The following is a 20540-nucleotide window of genomic DNA, read 5'->3' on the forward strand; positions in this document are numbered from 1 at the left end:
ATCAGTTCTGTTTTTATATTCTAACAGTGAACATTTATAAATGGAAGTTTTTTAACAAAATGCCATTCAAAATAGCATTATTGTGAATAATGCTGTAATGAACACAAGCATGCAAATATCTTTCAGATCCTGCTTTCAATTCTGTTGGGTATATACCCAGCAGGGGTTGCTGAACCATACGATAATTTTAGCTTTAATTTTTTTTAAGGAACCGCCATATTGTTTTCCATAGATGCTGCACCATTTCATATCCCCACCAATAGGGCACAAGGATTCCAACTTTTTCACATCCTCACCAAACACTTGTTCTTTTCCATGTTTTGGATAGACATCTTAATGAGTGTGAGGTAGCTCGTTGTTTTGATTTGCATTTCTCTAATAATTAATGATACTGAGCATCTTCTCTTATGTGTGTGGACCATTTGTCTATCTTCTTTGAAGAAATGTATACTTGAGTCCTTTGCCCACTTTTAAATTGAGTTGTTCTGTTGTTGAGTTGTAGGAATTCTCTACATTCTGACTATCAACCCCTTATAAGATACATAATTTGCAAAAATTTCCCCCATTCTGTAGGAGGCCTTTTCACTCAATTGTGTCCTTTGAAGCACAAGTTTTTTGTTGTTGTTTTTTTTTTAAGTTTAATGTAGTTCATTTGTCTGTTTGCTTTTGTTGTCTGTGCTTTTGGTGTCCTATCCAAGAAGTCAATGCCAAATTCAATCTTGTGAGCTTTTCACGTTTTCTTCTAGGAGTTTTATAGTTTTAGGTTCTTACATTTAGGTTTTTCTTCCATTTTGAGTTATTTTTTTTTATTTTTATTTTTTAAATTTATTGGGGTGACAATTGTTAGTAAATTTACATAGATTTCAGGTGTACAATTCTGTATTACATCGTCTATAAATCCCATTGTGTGTTCACCACCCAGAGTCAGGTCTCCTTCCATCACCATATATTTGATCCCCTTTACCCTCATCACCCACCCCCCACCCCCTTACCCTCTGGTAACCACTAAATTATTGTCTGTGTCTATGAGTTTTTGTTTCTCATTTGTTTGTCTTGTTGAGTTATTTTTTGTATATGAGGTATATGCACATTCTCCCCATGTCCGCATGGTTTTCTATGGGTACTCTGGTTTCTTCCCACATCCCAAACATGTACATGTGAGGTGAATTGGCACGTCTATATTGTCCCAGTGGGAGTAAGTGGGTGTGTGTGTGATGTGCCCCATGATGGAAGGGCGTCCTGTCCAGGGAAGGTCCTCGCCTTGCACCTTGAGCTGCCAGGAGAGGCTCTGGCCATCTGCGACCCTGAACTGAAATAAGTGGGTTGGAAGATTATCTTACTTGTTTGTATCAATCTTTCTTAAATGTACATGTAAGCTCAAATTTATTTCAATGTTTAATATTAGAAGTGTTTCAGGTCTTTTAAAAAGATATAATACAATTTAATAATATTAATAGCACAGTAAAAATATCAGCTATTGCATATGTATGTTGAAAGATGACAATGATAATAAAGCTTATAAGTATTGTGCAGTAATAACATACCCAGAACAGTAAATGAGGCATCTTTAAATAAACTAGTTTCAGGATAAGGACATGTTGTTGAAAATTACAAGATCAAGAATGCAGTGAAAGGAACTGAATGCTCAGGTCTTTATTTAGAAGTCTGGTAATAGTTTTGTGACCAGGAACTTGTTGATATCAATTAGCTTATGGTCAAATTGGTTTCATTATATGTCATTTCACTTAAAGTTACAGTTTCCAAGAACCCATCGACGGCATTAAGTAAGGATTTACTATATGTGACTAAGACGGCATGGCAGGAGAAACAACCAACCATGAAAGGCTTCAGGTTTTGGGCTTTTACCCCGAGGGCATTAGGGAGCAGGGCCATTTTTAGTAAAGCTACAGCATAGATCCCAGATTGGGAGGAAGGAAGACTGGAGCATAATGGGTGCATGAAATGAAAACCAAAACTAAAGGACTTTAAAAAAAATAATGAGAATGAAAATACTACTACTATCCCAGCATGTACGGGATGTAAAGCAGAGATAAGTAGAAATTCATAGCCTTAAGCGCATATCAATAAAAATGAAAAACTAAAAATATATTAATTAAATTCCAAACTCCAAATGCTAAGATAAAGCACAACAAAATAACCAAAATAAGACATAGGGAAATAACGAAAGATAAAAGAAAAATTAATGAGGTCAGGAGTAAAAAAACAATCAAATTAATAAACAAAAACGATTGGGGAAATTAATAAAATAGACATACCACTAGCTAAGATAATCAAGGGGGGGAAAGGAAAAAGCACCGATATGCAAAATATGAAATGACAAGGAGGAGAGAACTAATGAAATAGAATAGAGCTAAAAGACTATCTGGCAGGTAGCTCTCTATGTAAATAAATATGAAAAATGAGACAAAATGGATATAACTTCTTTGGAAAATACAGTTTACCAAAATTAACACCATCAGAGAAGTGACAACCACTACACTACAAAAATCCCATAGCAGAAATAAAGAAATATGTAAAGAACTACCTCTCAAATAAAAGGCCCTGTTGCTTTCATAGGGGAATACCGAAATCTGATAAACACAGTACCAAAAAAAAATCCTAAAAAGTTATCAATTATGATTATAGATGCAAAAGTACTAAATAAAATATTAGCAAATACAGCCCGATACCACATTAAGACAACCTAGGAGGATATTTTTCCAAAAAGGCAAGCTTGGTTCAATAGTAGGAAACCTATTAATACATGACATTAATATATCAGAAGAAAGTCGGTCATAATTCATAATTCATAATTATAATTATATAATTATATATTATATAATTATGAATAATTTATAATTCATAATAATGCTTTCAGAGATACTGAAAAACTTAACAGAATTCAACACTCATTCCTGATTTAAAAACAAAATAAGAAAATAGCAATTTATGGATATTTTCTTAATATGGAAAATATGTATACCTTAGTCCTGAACACAAAGTTACTTAAAGGCAAAACTCTACAGAAATTTCCACAAGGATCAGAAGCAAAGCAAGAATGCCTACTATTTTCACTACCATTTAAATGCTGTAAAGGGAATATCAGGCAATGAAGCTACACATAATAAATAAATTAGAGGCACAGGAATTGGAGAAGTACAACTTAGTATTTACCGATGAGACATGGTATTTATCTGGAAAGCTCTAGAAGATCAAAGGTAAAATTAACTGCACGAATTCAGGAAGGTAAAAATTTACATACAGGAATGACAGCCTTCAAATATACAAACAACAAAAAGAGTCACAATGGAAAACAAAAACCCACTCAAAATGCAAAAAAAAAAAAAAAGGAATCATACAATGGAGGAAAGACAGCCTCTTCAATAAATGGTGCTGGCAGAATTGGATAGCTACATGCAAAAGAATGAAACTGGACTGCTATCTGTCACCATGTACCAAAATTAATTCAAAATGGATCAAAGACTTAAGCATAAGACCTGACACAATAAACTGCATTGAAGAAAACATAGGTACTAAACTTATGGACCTTGGGTTCAAAGAGCATTTTATGAATTTGACTCCAAAGGCAATGGAAGTAAAAACTAAAATAAACAAATGGGATTATATGAAACTGAAAAGCTTCTGCACAGCAAAAGAAACTATTGACAAAATAATGAGGCAACCAACTGAATGGGAGAAGATTTTCGCAAACAGTTCCTCTGATAAGGGGCTAATATCCAAAATATACAAGGAACTCATGAAACTCAACAACAAAAAAACAAACAACCCAATTGAAAAATGGACAGAGGACCTGAAGAGACATTTCTCCAAAGAGGATATACAAATGGCAAATAGACATATGAAAAAATGCTCAACATCGCTAATCATCAGAGAAATGCAAATGAAAACCACAATGAGATATCACCTCACCCCAGTCAGAATGGCTTTCATCAACAAAACAAATAGTAACAAGTGTTGGAGAGGCTGTGGAGAAAAAGGAACTCTCATACACTGTTGGTGGGAATGCAGACTGGTGCAGCCGCTATGGAAGGCAGTGTGGAGGTTCCTCAAGAAATTACGAATAGAATTACCATATGACCCAGCAATCGCTCTCCTGGGTATCTACCCCAAAAATATAAAAGCATTTCTCTATAGAGACACGTGTACGCCAATGTTCATTGCAGCTTTGTTTACGGTGGCCAAGACATGGAAACAACCAAAATGTCCTTCGATAGATGAATGGATAAAGAAGTTGTGGTACATATACACAATGGAATACTATTCGGCGTTAAGGAAAGATGATATAGGAACATTTGTGACAACATGGATGGATCTCGAGAGAATAATGCTAAGTGAAATAAGTCAGACAGAAAAAGCAGAGAACCCTATGATTTCACTGATATGTGGTATATAAACCAAAAAGAACAAGACAAACAAATGAGAAACAAAAACTCATAGACACAGACAATAATTTAGTGGTTACCAGAGGGTAAGGGGGTGGGGGGTGGGTGATGAGGGTAAAGGGGATCAAATATATGGTGATGGAAGGAGAACTGACTCTGGGTGGTGAACACACAATGGGATTTATAGACGATGTAATACAGAATTGTACACCTGAAATCTATGTAAATTTACTAACAATTGTCACCCCAATAAAATTAATTAAAAAAAAAAAAAAAAAAAGGAATCTCCAGAGCAGCAAAGTTTGAGAACCCCCGTGTTGAAACACACAACTTCCGCCCCATTCAGGCCATCTGACATGCCTTTCCTCTACCTGGAGTCCCCCTGCCCCATTTTTACTTTGCTAACTTACACTCACCCCTCAGAAACCAGCTTAAGAATGCTTTCTTCTGCAAAGACTTCCTTGACTGTTCCCCAACTACCTGACAGCACTTATCACAGCTACAACGAATTGTGTAATTGCTTTTTTTCTTTTACCATATGCTTTTTCCCAGCTTTATTGTGATATGGTTGACATGTAACATTGTGTAAGTTTCAGGTGTTTAACATTCAATACACTTATATATTGCAAAATGACTACCACCACCGTGTTAGTTAACATCTCCATCCATCGGATAATTACCAGTTCTTTCTTTGTGGGGAGAACATTTAAGTTCTACTTTCTTTGAGAAGTCATGACACCAGGCCTCATTCTTTACTATTATAAAAGTCACAGTCTCTGGGGGAGGGACCCAGGAATTCAGTGTGTGTATGTATTTAAAAAAAAAATCGAGCAGTCTTAGGTACCCAGGGATATTGAGAGAAGGTACAGAGATTTCCTATATCCCCCTGCCTCCGCAGAGGCACAGCCTCTCCCATTATCAGCACCCCCACCAGTGTGAAACATCTGTTACAACTGATGAGCCAACATTGATACACCATCATCACCGAGTCCATACTTGACATTAGGGTCACTCCTGATGTTGTACATCCTATGGGTTTTCACAAGTATAGAAGGATATTTGTCTATCATTATGGTATCATACTCTTCTGTGCTCCCTATTCATCCCTGCCTCCTCCCTTACCCCTGGCAATCATTGTTCTTTTTACTGTCAAAAGAATTTTCCCTTTTATGGCATGTCACATCATTAAAATCATATAGTATGGAGCCTTTTCTGTCTGTTTGGCTCAGTATATTTTATAAACTGCTCAGGTGATTCCAATGTTCAGCCACATTTGAGAATAAGTGGTCTAACTCACTTTTCTTCTTCCATACCTTCCAATCTATTCAGTTAAAACATTCCTTCATTTTTGGTGACAAAATATTCCTTAGAGTTGCAGAGAAGTAAAGCAAGCCTATTACCCTTCTTTAGAAAGAAGAAAAAATAAGGTCAGGTACATGAGTTTTCTTTCTAACAATACAGGCAGACCTTGTTTTATTGCACTTCACTTTACTGCGCTTTCACAGACACTGCATTTCTTATAAATTGAAGGCAAGCCTCTCCACCAGCAAAAAGATTACAACTCGCTGAAGGTTCAGATGATAGTTAGCATTTTTTGGCAATGAATTATTTTTTAATCAAGGCTATGTACATTGCTTTTTTCAGAGATAATGCTATTGCACACTTCATAGACTACCATATAGTATAAACATAACTTTTATATGCACTGTGAAACCAAAAAATTCACGTGACTTGCTTTATTGTGATATTCACTTTATTGCAGTGGTCTGGAACCAGACCCACAATATCTCTGAGGTATGCCTGTGAAAGAAAGCTTATGATCAGCAAAGTGCTTTCTTGCTAGATGTGAAATCTCAAAGGGACCTTAAGTTCTTCAAACTGTCTTCATTCCTTCTTATGCTGCATATATTCAAGATGGGGAAGGTGAGAATTCTGCTAGCTCTAACAATCTACTTTGTTTACTTTTCTGTGACATTCATTTATGATTTACTGTTTCAAAGGTATATGAGATAGGTTTTAGACAAATCATGTCATAAAATATATAGCCACTGTAAACATTCACCTGATTTGAACACTGTACTGTACTGGGTCACATAAGGGATTTGACAATGAGCTTACTTTCTTTCAAGATATTTTGTATTCAAACTTATAAAATCCTCTCACTGTGAATATGATGTTCAAGGACCAATCACATTATTCTCTCTCCATTTTAGAGTTTTTAAAAATAAAGTGATTTGGGATAATAAAAAGAAAAAAAGATAAAATGGAAATAAACCTAAACCAGAAATGTGTAAAATCTACATGAGAAAAACTGAACACTTTCTTGAAAGACACAAAAATAGAAAAGAGCAAACGGAAGACATCCAGTGTTCTTGGAAGCAGTGTTATACTACTTTTCAAAATTCTAAAGTTTGCACTTGGTTCATTAAACATTGGTTGCAAGAGTATTTGTGATTGTTTTTTTGAATATTTATGATAGTTGCTTTACAGTCTTTATCAAGTAATTCCTACATCACTGTCATCTCAGTGTTTGCCTCTGTTGATTATCCTTTTCTATGCAAATTGAAATTTTTGTGGCTCTTCACATGCCAAGTAATTCTGAATTGTATCCTATGTATTCTGAATATTGTGTTAAGAGATAACTGGGTCTTCCTTGTATTCTATAGAGAATGTTGTTATTTTTGTTTTAGCAGAAAACCTGCATAGTTAAGTTCAGGTTGAAATTTCCATAGTGGACTGTGTTTCCAATGTCCATTCAATTTTCAGAGACTGTAGCGCTCTTCAGATCTTTCTGACCTGCATCAGCCAGAGGTCAATATGAGACCTATATGGCAATCTACCGGTTAATTCAATTCTCAATTATGCCACTTGGGATCAGATCCATGCACACGTGGCTTAAGAGTGAGCCCAGAAATTCATAAACAACTTTATGAAGTTGCTTTATCACACTCCTCCCTTGATTTCCTGGAGATGACCCCTTTTCGTCCTCCTGCCAAAAACCTGGGACTCTAGTTACTCTGCTTTTGTGTTCTTCCAAGATTGAGCCTCTGTATACACAGAATGGTTAGTAACCAGGTTCCCATTCTTAAGCCAAAATCTTTATCATCATTAGCACCAATAGCAGCAGCAGAACGTGTTCTCCTAACAAACAGAATAAACTATCTAGGAGGAAACACTTGTTAAGATTGGTATCCCAGAGTAAGATACCTAAAATCTAACATTTGGTGATCCCTAAGAAATATGGCAGGCTCTCAACCCACTCACCCTAAAATAAAACCTCCTGTTAACAAACTAAGGCCACAAATAATGAGTTACCAACTATCTTTTTGTTGCCTTGGTCTTAAAAGAGTATGGACAAGAAAGATAAAAAAAAAAAAGCAATAAAAAATGACCACACAGATGAGCACATGTCTTATTAGGGAGACCGCTTCATGGACGGTGTAGATGCCTGACCACTGCACTGTGCACCTGAAGCTGAAGCTGAATAATATTGTATGTCAACTATAATTTAATATACTATGTTTCCCCCAAAATAAGTCCTAGCTGGACTATCAGCTTTAATGCATCTTTTGGAGCAAAAATTAATATAAGACCCAGTATTATTTTACTATAATATAAGACCAGGTCTTACATATTATATTAAACCGGGTTGTATATATGTATACATATAAGACCCAGTCTTATATATAATATAACATATAAGACCCAGTCTTATATTAATGTTTGCTCCAAAAGATGCATTAGAGCTGATTGTCTGGCTAGGTCTTATTTTCAGGGAAACACATTATATATAGTCACGGGATGTGGAGTACAGCACAGGGAATAGAGTCAATGGAACTGTAACAGCCATATACGACGTCAGAGGGGCAGTAGATTGGGGGCGGGGGGTTACCACTTTGTGAGGGGTGAAATGTGTAACTATTGCATTGTTTTGTACACCTGAAACTAATAAAAAAAGAAATGACCACAAAAGAAACAGATAACTGAAGAAAAAAAAAAACAAAAGAAAATGTAACATTTCAATATTATATCAATAAACCAGGAACCAGGATACTGTGAAATGGGAATAAACAAGGAAAACAATCACTTGGAAATTAAAAATATAAAATTGCTAAAAAAAATTTAAAACTTCCATAAATGAGTTGGAAGATAAAACCAAGAATATACCTAAGAAATTAGAAAAAAAAGAGACAGTAAATATGAGTGAAAGGGGTCACTGTGGTCAATCTAGGATCTTTAACATCTGACTAATAGTTATAGAAAGAGGGAGGGAAAACAGGAGGGGAAATTATCAAAGAATAGAGAAAATGGTATGACGCATTTGTCCTACTAACTTATGGGGAGAAGGAGGGAGAGAGTCATAAAAGAGGAGCTGTTAAGGTATCTCTTTATGTTAGGGTTTCATGTCCATGAGAGAGGAGAAGTATATTGGGTGAGTGAATGTGAGCACTGACCATGAATAGAAGAACTCCTGCCCTGATTCCCCAAACCAGCACAAAACCAGGAAGTTTCCTTTCCCTATAACATAAGTTTGTTTACATCATCTCCCCAACACTTCAGATGTCATCCTACAGCCAAACATGACAAGAAAGGGAAGTAATTGAAAGAATGAGAGATTATCCCCTTAAGACTGATTTAAACTTGGACAAACTTTAAATTATGGGATTGGACTGAATTATAAATTAGATGTTCTCTTCCCAGGCACTGGGTAGGTTATGGATTGCTGTATCTGGGGACACGAAAGAAAACAATAGCAGAGAACTTTCCAGAGCTGTAGGACAAGTGCTGCCAGACTGAAAGCATCCAGTAGTTTGACTCATAGAATATCCACACTCTAACTATATCATAGAAAATTGCACAACCTCAAGAAGAAAGTCCTAAAAGCTATCAGAGAGGGAGACAGAGAAAACAAAGTCCCTTACAAAAGAACCAGAATTGGACTGCAGACTTCGTCAATAACATTGGATGTTTAAAAACCATGAAACAGTTCCTTTAAAGTTCTGACGGGGAAAATGTCGACTTAGAATTCTTTATTCATTAGGGTTATTAATGAAGAATAAAAACATTTTCAGATAAGCACTAACTCAGAAGGTTTAGCTCAAATGCACACCTTTCGTAGGAAATTACTAGAGGGTTTTTAACAGCAAAGTGACAGTGATCCAAGAAAGATGACATGAAATCCAGAGAACAGATCCAACCTAGGAGGATACTGAAGGAAAATCCCAAGATGTCAGCTGAGACCGGATTAGGGTAGGAAGCTGGAGGGTTTCAGAGAGCAATCCTAGGAAAAGGAGGGAATCCAAATAATTTTATATTACTCCTCAGAACCTGGAGCTCAGGGAGGTGATAAAGGTAGAAAAATAAGGAGAGAAAAAAGCCATTCCAAAACACTATGAAAAAGCACAAAGCTATACAAGAAAGGAAATAGAATCACAGTATACTACATTACACTGTGTAGTTGTACATGGACTAATATTTACATAATCATAATATAAACACTTAATTTTGTACTCTTAGAATAAACTAGTCAACATAGCACAGGAAACACAATTACGGTTACAACACAGAACATAAATATTTGCAACTATGAAAATATAAAGGTTTACAGTAAAACTGCAAGTAACAGTAGGGAGCCAAAAGACATTGTCTATTGTCTGTTGTTGACAGAATAAATAAAAGGGCAAACTTTATTTAAGTTTCTAAGAGCAAAATAATGTAATACTAAGAATAGATAATAGCTAAAATTAGTAAATCAAGAAAGAGGATCAAAAGTATATTATTTAGAGATATCAAAGAGTAAACATCAGAACTAAAAACAAAAGAAGAAAGAAGTGGTTCCTTCTGAGAACTGAGACTATTTACTGTCAGTTCTTCCGTACCATTTGATATTTTTACACATGTGCATCTATCACTTTGATGAAAATTTTAAAAATTAAAGTTTCTTGACTAAGCAACACTTCTGTATGGTTCAACATTCCCAAGTTATGCAAAGGATATAATGAAGTCTCCACACCTCCTACTCCCTCATTCCCACTTCCTCTCTGCTGAAGGGACTGATGTGTTTCCTTCCATACATTCTATATACTTCTAAGCAAGTATGCTGGTGTGTTCATGCATATTTCTCTTCCATATTGTTACATGAATAATAGCATGCTACATATAATATTCTTGTACCTCACCTTTTTATTTAACAATGTATTTTGGAAATATTTCTGTATTACTACTGAGCTTCTTCATTTTTTAATGGCTACATATTAATCCATTTGGATACATCATACTTTATTTAATCACTCTGTACTGACAGACACCTGTCTTTTCCAATCCATTGCTATTTCAAACATTGCTACAATGCTATAATAATAACAATCATTATAAGAACAAAATTTAAGACAGTCTTTGCTTCTGTTTCCCAATTAGATAATGAACTTGGCTTTCATCCTCGCATCCTCAGTGCCTATCATAATGCTTGGCATGCAGTAGATATTAAATTAAGATTTTCTAATTTAGGTAGAATTGAATTTAAATGTAACCTATGCAAACATTTAAATGAGATACTGCAATTCTAAAATCAAGTCTATGGCACAGCAAAGACAATAGTCTATACAAATCTAGATACTCTTCATACTCAGTCTTTGGTTTACAATTCACCAGAGAAAGGAAAAGTAGCAGTGCAGTCTAAATAGAATAATTGCAAGAAAGGAAATGTGGGACAGGACTGTGATAACACAATTGCAATGAAAAGACTGCTTATATAACCCTAGTTTTCTAGATTCCCGATACCCAAGATGCTAAAGAGCTTCTAACTCTTTACGGAGATGTTAATGGGGACACAAAGAATATAGAATTCTTAATGTCTTATCAGTGAGAGAAATAAAATGAAACAAAACAATCGATTTCCTAGACTGGAGATTAACCCACCAATACATACATACATACATACATACATACATACATACATACATCTCTGACATACTTACTCAGAGCTCTTTTGGGCCTGAATGGATTGAAAACAAGTGTAGAGTACGCGGCCAGTCTACAAAAAAAAATAAATAAAAATTACAAAAAAGAAAGAAGGGTCACAGAGAGAAGGATTAACTTTTAAAAAGGAAAAGCAATTTAGTAGACTCTACCCTAAAACTCAAAGTCCACTCTGAAAGTGGAAGTTTAGAAGAGATTACAAAGATGTAATATGCCACACATTGGTTTCTGTAAGAAGGACCATATAACTCAGTCAACATGAAATGGCCACAATAAAACATCTGTTCATGGGACAGCAGAGAACTACTCAGGAACATGAGAACCAGAAAACTAAGAACGAGACTGTTCAAACTGCTTTGTTGGAAACTGACAAGCTTATTCAACAACTATTTATAATGACAACAAATAAGCTTATGACGACAAAGCCAAAAGCATTTCAAGTGCAGAATAAAGTTCAAAATACTGAACTTTAATACTCGCAGAAGAGTGATTTTTATGAAGAATATTCATTGTTAACACAGATTTTGAGAATATAACTAATGTAGTAAATGATAGGACACACTTGATACTCTTGACAAAATTCATACCTATGATGTTAAATACTAATTTCCTTTTGGTTTAAACTGACACGTAGCAAAATCTCCTGACATGAATATAAAATTCAAACAGAAGCATGAATGAAAGAAGAGAGGATGGCAAGACTAGCCATTTGATCAAGCTGCTTAAGTTCTCTCAGCTTTAGTATGCTCATCCATAAACTACGGATCACAATAATCCTCATGGGCTTGCTGTCAGGGTTAGAGCGTATGTATGTAAAACACCTAGTAAGTACAGGCCATACAATTGGTGATAAATGGTAGCACTTGTTACTGCTATTAGCCATCAAGATATAGGCAGAATCCTCCCACTTCTTATTGCCTCCACTCCTACCACCGCAGTCTAACCTCCATCATCTCTTGCTAGATTACTGCAATACCTTTCTAACTGCTTTCATGGATGCCATGGGTTCCATACTCCCTCCTTCCCCATGTTCCCTCTCCAGCCCCTGTCCAGTTTGTTATCAACACAGTAATCAGAAAGATCCCATTAAAACACACAGTTACCCTCTAGTGGCTTCCCCACTCAGAGCCAAAGTCAAAGCTTTATAAGATCTGGCCCAGTTAGCTTTCAGACCTCATTGTAGAGTGACCAACTGAGTTATCGTCCAAACCAGGACACTTCCAAGAAGTGTGCTAACTGAATAGGAGACTGGGATAATGGGGTAAAACTGGGACTCACAGAGGCACTGGGACATAGGGTCACAGTCTTTCACACTGCTGCGGCCACAGTGACTTCCCTGATGTCCCCTGAACATGCCACACTCACCTCAGGGTCTTTGCACTGGCTATTTCCTCTGCCTGGAACGCTCTTCCCCCAAGAAATCCACAAGACTCGCTCCCTCACTTTCTTCAGGTCCTGACTCAATGACCCTTCTCATTGAAACCTTCCCTGGCCACCCTATTAAAATTGCAAAAAGATTTTTCTCCATTCTGTGTGTGTGTGTGAATACACACACATACACGTGCACACATACACATTTGTAGACACACACACAATACCTTTGTGTTTTTATCTTCTATGAAGCAGGAAAAAATAAGTCCTACAAAGCCTTGATCCATCATCTGGTACATGGCTTGTGTGCGAACATCTGCAAATAAACAAAAATAAAAATCTGTTGTCAATAAACTGTATCTCACAGACATGAAGATTTAAAGATAATAATGGTATACAATCCTCCCAGGATTCAGATTTCATAGGCAGAAAAGGGATATATCCTAAGGATAAAATGATTGTCAAAGTATAAATATTTCACTAGGATAGAGAAATACTACAGGAAGTCTGCAATTAAATAAGAAAACGTATTAATAACTCTAGGCTGCCTAGCCCAAGACTAGCCCTGCTATGAAACGTAGCATAGAAAGAGAAAAATGGAAAACTTCAGTTAGCCCCCTAAAACTTGATAATTTCTTCCAGAGCACACAAAGAAAAAGCAAGGCATTGGAAGAAACAAAAAGACTTCCTAGAGTAAACCTTTTGATGGACATCTTCTAGGGAAATTAATATGTTGGACTTGATACTAAACAATGGAACTGTAGAATTATTACAGAGGAAACCACGGTATAGAAGTGATTGCGATAGAATTAAATTCAACATTCAAGGGCGTAAACAAAACCTCGGTATATGATTTTTGAAAAGGAAATCATAAACAGGCACCACATAACAACACTGGAAAGGTTTAGTTCAAAGACTACCGAAAACTGAATAGAGGCTAATTTTAAAGATCTGAAGTCTTCAGATCATTGTTTATTAAGGACATGAAAGATTAGGTATCTATTACAATAAAGTACTACAGAACATGGTTTGGTACAGGGACTTATGCCCACTTCATTTCCAATTTGTTCTGAAACCTTTGCATTTATACCTTTTGATCTGGATTGGGACTTCTTCCGATATCTTCCTAAGTAACGAGGAAGACCAAACAGGACCCAGAAATGAATATGAAGGAAATACTGGCTAAAATTGTTGCTGAAATATGTAGCACTGTATAAATGGTCTCCGTACTGTGAATACAACCTTGGTAAAAAAATTTTAATACCTCTAAGCCTATTTCCTCATCAGTTAAATTAGGATAAACATCATTCCTACTCTCACAGGGTTTCGTATTTTAAAAATTGCAAGATTTTTTAGCACAGTGCCTCGCACATCAAAGGTCCTTCATAAGCATGAGTTCCATTCCATTCCATCCACGACCATTGTTGAAGAATTGCTGAGTCTCATGTCCGTATCATCCCACTCAAACTTCTTTTGTCAAAATCACCAATGATCTAGTCCTGGTCCTCAGTTGACCTGATTGCTCCTTCCTAGAAACACTGTCTTCACTTGGCCTCACACTCTCACTCTTCCCATCTGTTCTCTTAACTTCCTGGCTGATCTTTTCCAGTCTCTTCTGCTACATCCTTCCCATCTTCCCACTCTCGAAATATTGTCATGCCCAGGGTTCAGCCTTCAGTCCTTTTCTCTTCTGTAGCTACACTCATTGCCTGGAGGATTTTATTCAAGTTCCATGGCTTCATGCTTCATCTCCACACTGGCCACTTCCAGCTCACACCCAATAAACTCTAGTCTGACTTCTACTCCAAACTCCAGTATCATATATCCAATTGTCTACCTGACACTTTGACTTGGTTGTCTTAATACAGTGCTACACAGAGTAGCAGGTCCGTGAACTATTTGCTACTTGTTCACAAGGAGATAAGAGCTTGAGCTGGAAAGCAAATTAATGCACTGCTTCCTTCATTGATAGTCTTAACCCTTTTGCCACGACAGTAGGATAAACCCCAATAAATATATCTGAAATTTTTAGACATGAAATAATGTCATTTATATATGAAGCAGCTCAAATTATTATTAAATGCATAAAATAGTCAAAATATGATTTTTTTGGCTTTTGTGGATTTTTGACACATTTCGAAAAAAACTTGAAATCAATGAATGCAGCAAAAGAGTTAAGAAAAAAATGTAAGCTGAACTAAACTATGTGTTTAGTGTCAGAGGTGATTTATGTTTTTGTTTTTTTTTTAAAGATTTTATTGGGGAAAGGGAACAGGACTTTATTGGGGAACAGTGTGTACTTCCAGGACTTTTTTCCAAGTCATTGTCCTTTCAATCTTAGTTGTGGAGGGTGCCGTTCAGCTTCAAGTTTTTGTCCTTTCAGTCTTAGTTGTGAAGGGCACAACTCAGCTCCAGGTCCAGTTGCTGTTGCTAGTTGCAGGGGGCACAGCCCACCATCCCTTGCGGAAGTCGAACCGGCAACCTTGTGGTTGAGAGGACGCGCTCCAACCAACTGAGCCATCTAGAGCTCAGCAGCAGCTCAGCTCAAGGTGCCATGTTTAATCTTAGTTGCAGGGGGCACAGCCCACCATCCCTTGCGGGACTCGAGAAATTGAAGTGGCAACCTTGTGGTTGAGAGCCCACTGGCCCATGTGGGAATCGAACCGGCAGCCTTCGGAGTTAGGAGCACGGAGCTCTAACCGCCTGAGCTACCGGACCGGCCCGATTTATGTTTAATATTAAGCTCCTTATCCCATCAACCACAGACAGCTTATGGACCAAAGCCTAACAAACACTTGCAACTCAACATGTCCAAAACCAAACACATGATTTCCCCCACAAAATCTACAACCTCCCAACGTTTCCTCATCTTAATCAACAGCAATTCCATCCTTCCAGGTGTTCAAAAACTGGAGCATATTTTTGACTCCGCTCTTTCTCTCAGACCCTACACCTAACTCATCAGCAAATCCTGTTAGTTCTATCTTCAAAACCTAACCATTATGAGATCACTTCTTACTGCCTCCTCAGCTACTGCCATGATTCAACAAAGCCACCATCACTTCTGCCTTGGATCACTGCAACAGCCTGCCATTACCCTAGAGTCTCTTCTCACCCCAGTATCCAGTGATCCTTTGAAAATTTAAGCCCGATCATGTCATGCCTTTGCTGAGAACTGTACAATGGCTCCCAATCTCACGGGTAAAAGAATCCACAGTGGCTTACAATGGCCGACGACAGATCTCCCGGTACCCTCATTACCTCCCTGCCTTCATTTCCTATCACTCTCCCCCTTCATCACTCAGCTCCAAGCACATTGACCTGCCTCCTTGCTTTTTCTCATACACTCCAGGCATACTCCTCCTCAGGGCCTCTGCACTGGCTGTTCCTCTGCCTGGGAACACTCTTCCCCCAGACAGTTACATGACCAACTGTCTCATTTCCTTCAGGTTTTTGCTAAACTGTTACCTTCTCCATGAGACCTAATCATATTAAAAGGTTAACCCCATCCCCATCCCACAGGCACTCCCTTTGCCCCTTACCCTACTTTAAATTTTTTCCCTCAGATATCTTAATTACTTCAAAATCACCTCCTAAGTGCCAAATCCATAAGATACAGTTTAGTCTAAATTAGTGCCATCCAAGAGGACATCTGGTACTGTGCTGTCCAGTTTTCCTTTCAGCATGAGAACAGATCGCTATTTCTTCAGTTGCGTACCATATGAAGTAGTTCGTTGGCATTCAGGGGCCACGTGATATGAAAAATATTGTTTGTAAACACCAGAGACACATTCTGAGAGATGTTCACATTTAGAAGTGGAGGGCAATGAAATATTCTCAAGGGATAATAGAATTACACCTCCCATTTCCTGGTGTGAAAGCGGAGTAGTCTAAACACCATATTCTTTTTTTTTATATATATATATATATTTTTATTGTGTGATATTTTCTTTTTTTTTATTTATTAGTTTCAGGTGTACAAGACAAGGTAATACTTAGACGTTCATCATTTATATCCCTCACACTGTGAACCCCCTTCCCCCCATCCACTATCCCTCCGACCTCACACTGAACCATCACATTATATATATAAAATTATAGTTGGCATTCATTAATGAACACCATATTCTTTCACTTACTCTTGACTAAAACTTTTCCTGAAACAGCAACTATAGGCCCCAGTTGTTAATAAAGAATTTTAAAAGAATGGGAGACAATATACACAAGGGCTTTTAAGAATACAAGCCCTGAGATCGCCATCACATATCAATGACATTTTAGTTTAGCCTTCACTTAGTCTATCCCTTGTCCTAATAGCATTCCCACCTAAGTCTGTTTACCAAGACGGCATTACAAACGTAATATCAAAAAATTGTTCATAATGATTCGAAGGAGTATTGAATGTGGCAACCTCTAGAACAGAATGCTTGTTTTGGAAAATGTAATTTGTTAAAATGACTGGCTGTAAAAAACTGTTTAATTAAAGTTGCAGCCTATAGTTGTCAAATGGGAGGCTGATTCGACCCACCAACCCTGGTGATAAATGAACTCACTATGACATCCCTGTGTATAGCAGTGCCAATGACCTCACTCTCTAGGAAAGAACTGAGCAGGTCTTAAAAATGAGGAACACAGCCACAAGCACATTTCTCCTTTTAATATGCACTTATGAGGACAATAAAATGGATGTAAGAGTAATTTAAAAATAGTGCCAAGTCTCTTGCGATTCATGAAGTATCCCGCATTATTTAAATCACTTCCCTTTTTCTTTTGCAAACCAAACTCGTATACATGTAAAATTCGGGAGAGGGCATTGTGGGTATGCTGTAACTCAACCATCTCTCTTTCCCCATCACCAAACCTATGCTTCCTCCATTTCCTGTTTCCATATATAGCATTATCCCCACTTAATCAGTCAAAAGCAAGACATTATACAATGTCTAGGCCCAACTCATACAAACCTCAGCACAGATACTGACTCCACCACTTACTTAACCATCTGGTTTGGACAACGTACTTCAACACTGAGCCTCAGCTTAGTTTCTTCTGTTAATACCTACGTACACTCTTCATGATTACTTGGGAAGTGTTTCAAGAAGAGAGTAGTTGCCAAATGCCACATAAGATGGAGTCTTGAAATGTCCACTAGATTTTCAACATGGATGTCACTGATGACTTCAGCAAGACCCACTTCAATAGTGATGGGCTAGAAGCCAGACTAGAGTGGGGTGAGGGGTGTGGGTGAATGGTGAGAAAGTATAAGTGTAGATGCTTCTTTGAGTTTGGCTGTGAAGGTGAGGGGAAAGGTAATAGGCACCTGAAGGGGAAGTGGGACTGTGAAAAGTGTTGTTTTATTTGCTTCAACATGTGAGGCCTGAACATGTTTGAAAGCTCCATGAAGATAGAGACCTTGTTTCTCTCTTTCACTGCTTTCTCCCCAGTACCTTGAAGATGGCAAGACACATAGCAGACACTCAAACTTATTTGTTGAAGGAACAAATAAATGATGGGAAGAATCCAGCACAGCAGAAAGGGATACAGATGTAGGAGAGAGATGTATAATGAAGAGGGTAAGGCTTTGAGAACATGGGAGGCAAAAACTGAGAGCGGGAGTGGACGGACGGGTATTAGCAAAGAGAAAGGACACATTTTCTATTGTAAGAGGAGGGAATAGGAGAAGATGTGCACAGTGATATGTAGGTGATTAAAGAGGATGGTGAAAATTCCTTTCTCGATACCCCTGTTTCTTCTATTAAAGTAGGAAGAGTGTTATCTGCTGAAAGTGGAGAAATTGGGGAGTTCAGAACTTTGGGAATGAGAAAAAGTCCAGATTGAAACTAACATGACATGAGGCTAAATGCCATGCATGATCTCAGACTGGGTCCCGGACTGCAAAGGAAAAATTGCAATGCAGGACAGAATTGGGGTAACTGGCAAAATTTGAAAAAAGTTTTGCAGATTACATAATAGGATTATATCAGTATCAAGTTTCCTGATTTTAGGAATTGCACGGTGGTTATGGATGCCAACATCCTTGTTCTTGAGAAATAAGTTACTGTCAAATAGTGTGTGTGTGTATTGGAGGGATACAGACAGAAAATGATAAAGCAAATTTAGCAAAAGGTTAACAATTGTTGAACCTGTTTCTTTATGCTATTCTTACATTTTTTCTATAAGTCTGATGGTGTTTTTAAATCAAGTTTTAAAGTGTTAGGGTGTGTGCTTGACCTACATCACCCTTGCTTTTGCAAACTCCGACCCAAAGTTGAAACATTCATTCACTTTTATACTCTTGAAGGAATGAAGACAATTCTGAGAGTGCTCTGGAATTATCCAGCTCTTCTACTTCATCTACAGTTTCTTCTCCATTCCTTACATGGGAAACTTTGTCCATTGTACATTTTATTGCTGTGATAGGGAACATAATGTAACATTGTTAGTTTAATTATTTACTGTGCCTTCTATTAGAGAATGACCTAGCTTCTCTCACTTACCCTTTTGCTAATCATGTTTAACAGCTACCTTTATTTTCTCCATGTAGCTTAACCTAGCCCATTATTTTTTGTTCAAGTCTTTAGGTTTGTAGCTTGTCTTTAATGGCATATGATTGTGTTTGTTTCTTAATCCCGAGGATTTTACTTTTACAGGTGTTTATCCTGTTTATATTTGGTGGTACAAATGTTCTACTTTTTCTTTACTGTTGTTATACTGTTTCCCCCTTAGTGCTTTCTTTTTCTTCCCCACAAAATCCTAAGGTCTAAGCCAGCAGAAATCATGATTGTATTATTCCAGACAGGTATCCAATAAATTTGTTGAATAATCATTTATGTAATACTCTTTAAAAATATGTTTAGAACACTATCTTATTTAACCACTGAAACTTAACCTAATTCTACTAACTACCTTATCATAAAAAGCATTAAAATGTGTTACACACACGCCATGATCACATCCCTCTCCCTCCCTACCTTTTCTGTAATGGAAAAAAAAAATCTCACTCCTTCTCACTTGTCATTCTTTAACATAGCTTGGAATTCTTTTCCTATTAAACATATTTACTGTACATACTTTAAATCAACCTGTTTTTATTCATCACTTACTTCTCCCCAAGGCTTGCTAATACCGGGGCTGTTTGACCCAATTCTTGAACAACTGTTTGGAGATGAGTTGTATCACAGCAGCCTACTGTGTGAACACCAGCTTCGTTGGGAGGTTATTTTTCTTTATTTTTACCGATAGTTTTATTACCACAAATATTTTGATGTCAGTCGAGACCTGACGTATTCTTGTTAATCCTTCCAATGTTGTCTATCATTCACCATCAGACATTTAATCATACTCTCTGTGTCAAGAGTTGTATGAATACATGCTTTGATATTTGTCTTTGGTATTGTGATAAGCATGGGACAAATGCCATATCCATGATTTCATGTACTGTTCCGAACAACTCTGAGACTGATAATGTGTTCTCCATTTGTGTCACAGAGAAAACGGTGGCATAGAGATGTTAAAAGATCTTCTCACCTAATAAGTGACTGAAACGAGATTCTAACAGACTCGTTTCCTAACACAATCCAAAGCTGGTGTTCCCAACCCTCGTGGTAGGGGTTAGATACCTCTCTGAACTTTCTATTTGCAGTTTTAAAAAATGTACACTCTTAGAAGTGTCTTTGAGAGTAGGCTGTATTACATTTGCTGTTATTTGTTTCTTTTGCTTACCCCGTTAAGTATTATTATTTCCTGGTAAGATCTCAATGTTCCAGTCTCCAAATCTATCTTGTGTTGAAT

General features: G+C 37.1%; 1 protein-coding gene across 2 annotated transcripts in view; it reads right to left on the reverse strand.

Annotated features, from left to right (window-relative positions):
• Nucleotides 1-20540, reverse strand: part of BRCC3 (BRCA1/BRCA2-containing complex subunit 3) — a 45295-nt gene that overhangs the window by 10204 nt on the left and 14551 nt on the right. For both annotated transcript variants that reach the window (XM_081042548.1, XM_081042547.1), the window contains 2 exons: nucleotides 12980-13068; nucleotides 11381-11436 (listed from right to left, as the gene is read on the reverse strand). In XM_081042548.1, coding sequence (XP_080898674.1) covers nucleotides 11381-11436; nucleotides 12980-13068 — 145 coding nt within the window. The remainder of the gene's footprint in view (nucleotides 1-11380; nucleotides 11437-12979; nucleotides 13069-20540) is intronic.

This window comes from Rhinolophus hipposideros (genome assembly GCF_964194185.1).
Source record: "Rhinolophus hipposideros genome assembly, chromosome: X".
NCBI classification, from domain to species: domain Eukaryota; kingdom Metazoa; phylum Chordata; class Mammalia; order Chiroptera; family Rhinolophidae; genus Rhinolophus; species Rhinolophus hipposideros.